At 42.2% G+C, this 10606-nt stretch overlaps 1 protein-coding gene across 1 annotated transcript in view; it reads left to right on the top strand.

The window, feature by feature from the left end:
• The window catches only part of mmp17a (matrix metallopeptidase 17a), a 59763-nt gene extending 56298 nt beyond the window's left edge, over nucleotides 1-3465 (top strand). The window contains exon 10 of the mRNA XM_079288836.1: nucleotides 1421-3465. Within this exon, the coding sequence (XP_079144962.1) occupies nucleotides 1421-1746 (326 nt within the window). The 3' untranslated portion in view covers nucleotides 1747-3465. The remainder of the gene's footprint in view (nucleotides 1-1420) is intronic.
• The last annotated feature ends 7141 nt before the right edge of the window (nucleotides 3466-10606 follow it).

The raw sequence follows: 10606 nt of genomic DNA on the forward strand, positions 1-10606 counted from the left end.
AGCTGTTAAAATTGAGAACTGTACGAAATATCCAAAACGTTTCCTCGTCAGCTCACATCCGTGTGACCGTCTTTGCGGAAAGTATAAGAAGCTCTATACTCTTTATTGAAATTATATTAACCGTAATGGAACCTAAGGCCATATCCACATCACAGACGTACTTTTGCATTGCTTTGAACATGACCACAATAGGATAGATTGCATATATTCTGCATAAAGCCACTTTAACCCGATTATTTCCCTTTGGAATGCCGGCATTAGGTCCACTGTGTTAAGGGAGACCGGCACATGAACCAATTTGGTGATGGTGTCAATCAATGTGTTATTTTTGGACCTTAAGAGCAATATGAGCTCTCATGCTTGGTTGTAATCGCAAAATCACATCACATAAATGGAATAATGAGGAAATCCAGATTTTGGCCTGAGACTGAAAGGGTTAAAAATGTGTATGTTCTAAAATACGTCTAAGTTTACGGGCTAATGTTTTCATTATATTGTGTTCCTGGAAACAGAGCTAATATCATACGTTTTGATAATTCTGAACACTTTAAAACTATTATATCAGCTTGGTTCTGGCATTTCCTTTGACTGGACGAGGGCTTTGGTCCCCGGGTGCTGGAGGAAGGTTGCCTGCTGTTCCCAAGCAATTACAATAGGTCAGATGCTGAGGACATATTGCCTTCCCTTTTGGATTGATAATGTTTACTTTAACTGCCATTGTTCCGGCGACCTCTACCAGGCAAATCCCCAATAAGGAATGCCTCCACCTGCAGATTAGGCTTTGATAAAGCATTTGTGGACGTTCAAAACCGGTACAAAAAACAGCTCATTAGAAGCAGGTACTCTGTGCTTATTTCAGGCTACTCTCAATGGCAACAAGCAACCATCACCACTTTGCCCGGCAGGAACTCACAGCTGAATTTAGAGGTCTGGGCTTTCGCCAGCTGTAGAGGTCCTGCTCCAAGCTCTTTGATGTGTGTGGGAGCAGTATATATATGTACATATATATATATATATGTACATATATATACAAGCAAATTAACATATACGCACACCTTTAGGGCCAGGGACCTGGAGCCACATCAAAGCATTTATCTGCCTTTAGGCTGCTTCCACACAAGCCGGCGATAAAGAGAGAACAGTGCGATAGAGGGAGGAGGAGAGAGAAGCGAAGCAGACGTGGTGACAACTCATGGTGATCAGTGAGTGAAAAGAGACAGGCCTGTAAGAAAATCCCCAGTTTGATGGATGGATAAGAAATACACTGAAAGGATGAGAATAATGCTGAGTGCATCCTTATTGCTCTCATGAGTGATAAATTAGCATTTTATTCTCACCTGTGTGTTGTTCTAGTATTACAAAACATACATAATACCAACCATCTGTCTCTCGCTCTCGCTCTCTCTCCCTCCCTCTGAAGGCTCATCCTATTTCTTCAAGGGGAAGGAGTACTGGCGAGTGCCGAGCAGCGACATGGAGGCGGAGGCCGGATACCCCCACCTCATCGCTAAAGACTGGCTGCTGTGCACCGAGATGCAGTCGGACTCTCCGGACGCGGAGCCCAAAAGCACGGAGACGAGAGTCAACGTGCACCATCAGCCGGACCACGCGGAGAACGGATACGAGGTGTGCTCCTGCACCTCTGACACCGCCTCGCCTTTAGGAGCGCGCCCCTCCCCCTCCCCCCTGTGGCTGCTGCCACCTCTCTGGACGCTCTCGCTGGCCCTCCGCTCAGAACCGCTATGATGCCAAAGCACGGAACAGCCTTCTCAAGCCGGGTGCAGAGACGCATCGACGGAGGGCCAGTGGACACTCGGACTCAATACAAACGGGAACATTTTGCTCATATAAATATCAATTGGTATGTTTTTTCGCTATTATTTTTGCTGTTATTTATTTCACATGCCCGTTCGATGGTCATTTTAAAAGCGCCTTGCTGTATGGGGTAGTACATGCTGTTATCATATTATCATGCTAGGATGTATCTAGTGGGCGTCCACAATGCTAGTGCCGTGCTTCACAAATTGAGTTACACAGAACCATGAGTTATATATCGCTCGGTTTCTTCTTGAATGGCTGAACTGTATCTTTTTTGGGAGTAAGCTGTGCTTGAGTGGGGCTGTGCTGAAATATGTTCACACGAAATACTGCAGTACTCCAACAGCAGCCATAAGAATGACTTTTTTTCATGTAGAACAAGTTTACAACGATAACAAATGGCATCCTGGGATGTTAGACAGTTGAATGGTGACCTGAGTGTTGACAGGTGAATTCATTTAAAGGCATGTTTTTACCTGAAAGGAATAGTTAGGCGTGTTTCCTTTCTTGCCGAGAGAAATATTAGGCTACAACTTAGCTTAGCATTGAGACTGGAAAAGGGGAAAACCGGCAAACCAGGCTTTTTGTTACCTTCGGACATAGACAGACTAGCAGTTTCCCCGTTTCCAGTTTTTTATGCTAAGCTAACCAGGTCCAGGCTGTAGCCTTATATTTACCTTACACATATGAGACTGATATTGATCTTCTCATATAAGTCTCGCCATGAAAGCACAAACGGGTATCTCCCCAATGATGTCAAACTATTTCTTTAAATAGTTTCTGGAAAGTGGAACTTCCTGTCAGGCTGCTTACTGCCTTCCAGCATTCTCCAGCAATGGAACCAACATAAATGTTTATGTTTAAGTTGGTTACAGTTAAGGTTATGACAGTGGCTGGGGTTTGTGCCCACCAATCCCTAGAGAAAGTAGTTCAACTCTGACAGGAAGAGCAGAGCTGTCTGCAGTACTCGGACCAGAGGATAAAGATAAATAAATGGCATGCTGGGATGTCGACAGGTAGCTAGATGAATTGCATCCAGGGCTGTGAACAGGTAGACCGGTGAACACCATCCACAGCCACATGGAGAGAGAAGGGCACCCCTGTGCTGTGGGAAGAAGGACAGAAGTAGGCAGTCCTCCTGAAAGTCGAAATGCCTCTCGGTGTCGCTTCACGCCAATATCTCAGCTTATGTCTCTTACCTGTACTCCCACGCTCCTCGAGGAGCTGCAGCTCATGTATCCACCAAGAGTTCATTCTACACCCTGGTACAGAAACATCGCCTGCCATTTATCAGAGGCCGTATTGGTTTTGTGCTACTCTTTGGTATAAATATGGACAGATTGTGATTCCATATTGCTTTGATCAGATTACAGTTCACAGAGCCTCCCCCCCCCCCCCCCCCCCCTCACCGCTGGACGACGCCCTCTTATCAACCCAAACTCCTTCTGGTGTCGTTGTTATAAGGCCTCACGAGATAGCAACCGGATTTATTCTTGCTGATATATTTACCTACAATTTAAATAAAGACACAGCTATATTTGAGTTGAGATGTCCCACGGTTACTTCAAAAATCAAAGTGGACTGTGTGTATATTTCAAGGTGTGTTTTCTAATGTCAAATATTTTTGTAGAAAAATAAAAGTATACGAATGAAGTTTACTGACCCGACTGTGGTCACGTGAGTTTTGTGTGGAGACGGGTTATTTTGAGCGCTGCCGCTAATTATATTTTTTTTAGCATCATTGAAAAGGAGCCCGGCCTTGAAGACGGATGAAGGAAACATGGCGGCTTGCAGACACCAACTGGGAGCTGCTCTCCATCTCTCTGATGTTCTGCATGTTTTCCTCTTGTAACGGTCACCGCTGCTCATCAGCAATGCGAACCTCATCACGTCAATCACACTGCACGCTCACTATGAGTGGCTTTGTGAACAGATCTGCTGGCAGAGGATTATATATATATATATATATATATATATATATATATATATATATATATGTGTGTGTGTATATGCCCACGCTCTTTCAGGGAAGTACATCAGAGGAGCAATGCCACCTGATCTAAAAGCTATTTAGCGGTTCAGATGCAGCTTAGTTAGATAATCAAAGTGAGTTTAGGGGGTAAACCAAGGTAAGTGCTTAGGAACACGGCGTACCACGAGGACCCCATGTCAGTCACCGACTTATAAAATGAAAGCAATCAACTTCACCGAGAGGCAACCGATGACCTCTGCCCGAATACGCACGGCTAAACTTTCAATCTCTTTTGAAGTCGAATTAAGTTTAAAAAGCATTATTTCTGCCGTAATGACCCTCCGGCTTGATCGTTTTATTATTCTGTTTTACAATTGCATTTTCTATTTCTTGCACCTTGAGATTACGTGCACAAATTCATTTGTGTCTGGTTGTAATAGGTTCTACTCCTGTTACGCCTTTCAATATACTTGTTCAAATTCTCGTAATTTATTATCATGTCGGTTTTAAAATGAATCCATTGTTATTCCCCCTGCATCTGCCTTTTGTCACGCCTTGCAGGCCGGGCTGTGACACCAACTAAGAGCCGCAATTTTTCTTCCCTCCTCTTGACACACTCGAGTGGTGTTAATTAACTGGTGTGGCTCGGCGGCCACCACGAGAGCACCTGCTCCCTGGAGGCGAACTCTGCGTGACGGGTCGCTTTTCAGCAGTTGGTTCAACTGATCCTACTTGAGCTGCTAACCCCTATATGTTAGAATTAAAAAACGGTATGCGAGTATTTGTGAACAGGTATTTCATCAGGCAAGTGTGAAGTGTATCATGTCAAATCGTATTTTTTAACAGAACTTAGTTATTGCCTTTTCGATAATCATTTTATTTTCATCAGCAGTTCCACATTCACTAAATTTAAGGAATGCATCCCAGCCGGACTCGGTCTTGAGTTGCACTGCTCTCTAAACTACTGTGGGAAATATTTCCAGCCAGGCAGGTTTGCGTCATTAAAATTTAGATATCTCTGACTCCGGATGTCCTGAGCTGTGACTGTTCCAGGTTTTAGGGCCTACAGCAAAGTCCTGACTCAACACATTACAAATGCACACACACAAAAATTTGATAATATTTTAGGATTTATTTATTTTTATTTAATAAGAATGAGGCGTAAACAAAAACATCGTAACTTAAGTGTAGAAAACATCACCAACGTAACTTAAAAATAACTCAACATGCACCAAAGTACAACCCTTCCCAAAGTCTCTGCACTGTGGAGATGTGATGTTGTCAAGAGCCCGGCTCCCAGTTGATGGATGTGAGGCAGTGAGGTTGAGGTAAGGGTCCACAGAGCTGGTTGGAGCTCGCATGGCGAGAGAATCATTCGGCGGACTTGTCAAACTGGGCTCTGGCAGCTCTCTGTGGTCACATTCCTTCAAAAGGTCATGTTGAATTCAACACTTGCCCACCACACAAGCTGGTGGATTCGGCAGGAAGGATGCGGCCGATCGTCTCTACTCCCACTGGTCAAAGGTTGAGCCGAAGCATCGTCTCCACTCTTGATGTCTGGTGTGACAAAGCGACAGTGTTGGACGCGGGAAGGTTCACCTTGATGGACGATATATGGGCTGGTGCTGAAAAAAAAGACACATGGTACAAGCAACGTAGAAAGCGACAATGTCATGCTCGAAGCACAAATAAAAAAGTTACTCCGTGTATAAACTAGACTGTCAAAATATACAGTAGAGAAAGAGTTTCTTCCATTTTTGTTTTTCAAAAAAAAAAAAGACTGACATTGGCTGACACCTAATGTCAGTGAACAGAATAAAGAGAGAAATATTGGGCAGTTGATGAGAGAAGAGACTCCTGCCAATCAGTCTGGCCTTTCCCTGGTGAATAAACTGACATTTTATCAGGTGATGACTGTGAATTGCATCTGAGGCCTTTAATCCGGTTGAGATAAAACACCAACGCTCGACTTTCTAAAGCCTACTGCTCTCATATATTATCCAACAGGTAACAAGTTCAACGTGACTCATTACCGCATTCAAAACAAACAACAAAGGTGTGCTGCTTTGCATGTAAATACTTTGGAGGTATGCAAGCATGTGGATAGTTGCTACAGTTTGAGATTATAATAATTGTCTGCTCATAATCAGAAAAAAATGCCTCAAGTGATGTCACTGAGTAAGTTTAAAGATTACTATTTGCTATAGGGACTTGAGGCTTCATTAGCTGCTACTAGCATAACACACCTAACTCTCCAACCAAAGTAATGTAGGTGGCAGATTTTGACAAGCAGGATGTTTGGAATAAAAAATACAAATCTTTGGTTCGGCTGCATTCATTTTAATCCTTTTTTTAAACGGTCCATTGTGAGCCTGGCGATGTTACAGGAGTCCAATGCTAAATTTGTGGAGTATTATTTTTTCAGAACTTTGTGAAACCCTTTAAATGGTCACGCAACATGAATCTCTTATGGTGTTATGGAGAATATTTAACCATAAGTCGGCAAAGTAACCGTGCTGTAACCCATTGATTTGTGGACTACAGTTTTGATGACTTGTTTGGCATTTTGGTCAGTTCTAAAACGAAAACATGTATAACTCGCAGACTGGACAACGCTGGGGTAGCAACCTGTCACTCACAAGGCAGCCCCGCCCTAAAGCATACCCTGTTTATGGTCTATTTTACTCTAAATGGGACCCTAATTTAGTAAATGAACATCATGCTGTATTGAAAAAGACTTTGAACTATTGTTTGAACGAATTAACTCCGTTCTACAATGTTTACTGAGGTGATAAATCAAGTGAGAAGTGGGGTCAGTTTCTCATAGACTTCCATACAATGTCACTTTTTGCGACCAGAGGAGTCTCCCCCTGCTGGCCGTTAGAAAGAACGCAAGTTTAACGGACTTCAGCATTGGTTTCACTTTTCAGAACCAGAGGTTTCCGCCTGTATGTAACACAACTCCTAAAGACTCCATAATACAAGTGTCCCTTTTCGTCTTCAAGTTGCAGGATCCTGCTCAGAAGTTAAGACAAACGAATGAAAAGACTGAGTCGCCCATTAGCTTCATAGTCATTGAAAATACAATACGGCCAAGGGTTGACGAGAATGATCAGCAGTTATTAAAGCATTCATCACAGTGTGACCTCACTCAGCTACCGTACATTAACATCATGCTGCTCTGTGATATCGCACCACTGTTAGTCAACACTGACACATTCAACGACTTGTGTTTTCAGTGTGAGCTACTTGATGCTTTACAAAAGCTTTATATCCAGTCTATGAATTCCAAAGTCTCCCCTGAGTCCGAGGCGCCCTCAGTTGTAATAGAGTGTATTGAATTTCCCTCTGCTTCTCAGTTTAATTATCTGGCATGACCTATTGGCGGGAATCACATGCTGGAGCATAGCAATGCAGTATGCAGACAAAACTATTATGCTGATCAAGTCTTAAAAGTTCATTTCAGTGCGGAGATGGGTTTGAAAAAGCACTGACCTTCATGGCAAGACGTGTAGCTATCCATCTACATGAAAAAAGGTTGGCCACCATTCAGCTGTGCAACTTCTTCCCCACGTGGAAGAAGGCTTGATGTTAGACTGAACAGATGAGCAGGGCACCGTGCCACAGCACTTGACATGAGCTAAGTGGAAAGGAGGGGCCTTGGAGGAGGCAGCTGCCCCCTAGGCTTTGGTCATGGAGATAAAAGTTGTTAATAGTAAATGAGATTTCAAAATACACAAGGCATGTAACTCACAGTGGTTTACAATGAGGAGAACCAACAAAATAGGGGTATGCAGAAAACACAAATTCAATCGTACACATTTAGATTCATTCATTTATTGTTTCTCTTGATGGTGAGGAATTGTGTTGACTGTAATTGACTGAAAGGTTTATCCTTACTGTACTGTAGCCTTGCCTCACTGAAACACTTACCCAAATCATATCCTATTCTAAAATATGGTTGGGGACCATGTTCTGGCATGTTTTGAGATACTTCCCCGTAATGTATCTGTGGGATAATGTCCCCACAAAGCATGCATGTGCACACACACACACACACACACACACACACACACACACACACAATGCACCCTTGTTTAATTGTATTCCAGATACGGAATGTATTGATATACTGCTAAATATGATACATCTAAGATGAATAATTATATGGAATACATTGTCAAGGATAGTTGGTTGGGCTTTTGTAAGGGAAGCAAACATAATAACATTACGAATTAGTATGTGTAAGTAGGCTTATGTGCTTTCTGTATGCATAGTTGTCCTTGAGTGATCATTAGTATGGTTAAACATGGATAAAATGCATAAAAACAAAGCACCCTGATAAAACAGGGCAGGACGGGATTATAATGTGTGTGTGTGTGTGTGTGTGTGTGTGTGTGTGTGTGTGTGTGTGTGTGTGTGTGTGTGTGTAGTAAGTGTGGATGCATGGGTGTTAGTGTGTGCGAATGTCATTCTTAATTCGGAAACAGAGGTGGAAGGCAAGGTGTTATTTATTGTGTGTCATGATAAACCATTTACATATTTTAATTTTACAGACATCTCACATTTGTATACAGTGTGCAAGTACATTGAGACACTGCTGGCTGTGGAGCCCCATTCTCGAACTACAGCGAATACCTGTTGAGGGCCTTTGCATCAACTTTCTACAGCAGCGGCTTGATGTGGGACAGGAAGAACCAATCAATCATTCTGAGTGAGCCACAGAGCAGAACTAAAATATGTATAAAACAAATTTAAAAAACAGAGCAGAGTGGACATCTGGAATGGCTGGTGGGCTGCTTTCAGCAAAATGCACTCGCCCTGTTTAACCAAAGCTTTCTGTCAAAGTGAAACACTGAAGAGCAGGAGAGTAAAACTCAGTTAACATTTGTTACATAGTGAACACATCACAGAATCAACTATACAAGTGTTGACCTGCTCAGCACAGTTGGATTCTTGGCTCGGGAAAAGCACTGTAAGTAATTCATGACGGCATGCACCAGTGTTTTTGGACAATGCTGCACTAGTATTACACAATGGCTGGCTGTCATCTCACTTGATATCAGCTAGGATACAACGGCTCATTGATGTCAGATTGCCGGTGAGAGCCGGATGTTTCAAGGTGATCTTGCTGGTCCTCACTCTGTGTCAAAACATCAAAAAAATGTTATTCTTAAAAAGCCTTCCACCTTTAAATAATATATATTTGACAGTGTGCTAGCAACATTTCCACTGGAACTCAACTTCTCAAAAAGCTGTCCTTTGACGACTGCAGACTATTTCTCCAGGTAAACTGTATTTCATGATGCTGTCACTGATCTCATGATATTGCTCAAGTGAATATTGTCACGAATTAGTCCATGTCTGATTATCCAAAGACTAAGATAAGATAAATGGCAAAAATAATATAATGACCTAATGCCTTGTTTCCATGACATTTTCCAATCGGTGCTTATCGTTAAAAAAAAAGGTGGTCAACATGATCAATATGCACTCTTTTGCAGGCCTCTACCGCCCTCCTCTGGTACTTAAATGTACATAACGTGTTTTAAACACTTATTTATTACCTCCTGGGCAGATTCACTGTCTTGTATTCATGTGTGTAAAGGGCATCAGTTGAACTCTAAGAAACTCATGCTGGACTTCCGTGACAGGAATTCACATCAGTCTCTTTGCTTTGGTCGTAATGCAGAAATACGAGCACATTCATCATCTGCACTTAAACTGTGGAAATACTTTCCTCTCAAGGACAAAATATGATAATTAAGCCGACTGTATTAGTCAGATTTGCATCCACTCAGTCAACCGGATTGAAACAAAAATACCTTACATTGGATTTTGCTGCCCTGGGAGACCCATTTAATTTATAGCTATATGGCTGCGTTTAGGAGCAGTGGGCTCAGCAACTCGGGGCTCTCCCACAGCAGCTGCTGTGGGGAGCCTTAAAAGAGCCCTTGAAAAGTTGCCTGCTCAGATGAATTGATACTTAATTAAATGGTCATTACGAAGCTTGCATAATGCTGGGCAGACTATATCATAACGTAAGTGTTACCATCTTATTTGGATTCTGTTCATAGAGGCATCACAGATAAAGACACCCTAGCTCCAACCAGTAAGCAATCACCTATATAATTAGACACTTCTTCATATACCTGTTGGAAAACTCTGGAGATTCAAGAAGAGAGGGTCAGGAGAAATCTCAATTAGTTTGTCACTGCAGCATCACTATGCAGTTATACTGTGTAATCACAGGCATGTATAAATAGCTCCAATTACATGAAGACCGCACCAGTCAAACTCCTCCGAGTATTTGTTTCCTTAATCAGTCTCATTAGCTGTAATATCACCGGTGTGAAAACATCAGCTCTTAATTGGAGTTGAGCTGTTGTGCTTTCCATCACATAAACACGTTTTAACCTGACCCTCCACTGTTTAACAGTTGGTGGCTTGGCATTTCTCCACTGCAATCACCTTCCTTGCAATCAACAGCAACATCCTCAAAAATAGCAATTTAAAAAAACAGCAATAAAAAGGGTATGGTTGCTTTTAGCTGCTTGTTTTTTTTCTGTCTGTCCTCTCTGTCTGTATGCAAATGTTTATTATTGTACATGAGATTAGTATGCATGCTCTCATTCTAGTTTTCCATTCAAACTCCATCCATGTGTGACAATATCAAGTCTTTTCCCACATTTGATCGGTGACAATATACATTTTCAATTCTGTTTAGTTTCTACAGTGTTTCCTGTTACTCAAGCCATCTTCAAGCCATCTGTGTAAGTGGGCTATTAGATTATTGTTTGAATCACTCTTTGCCCA

Source organism: Melanostigma gelatinosum (assembly GCF_949748355.1).
Source record: "Melanostigma gelatinosum genome assembly, chromosome: 18".
Taxonomy (NCBI): Eukaryota; Metazoa; Chordata; class Actinopteri; order Perciformes; family Zoarcidae; genus Melanostigma; species Melanostigma gelatinosum.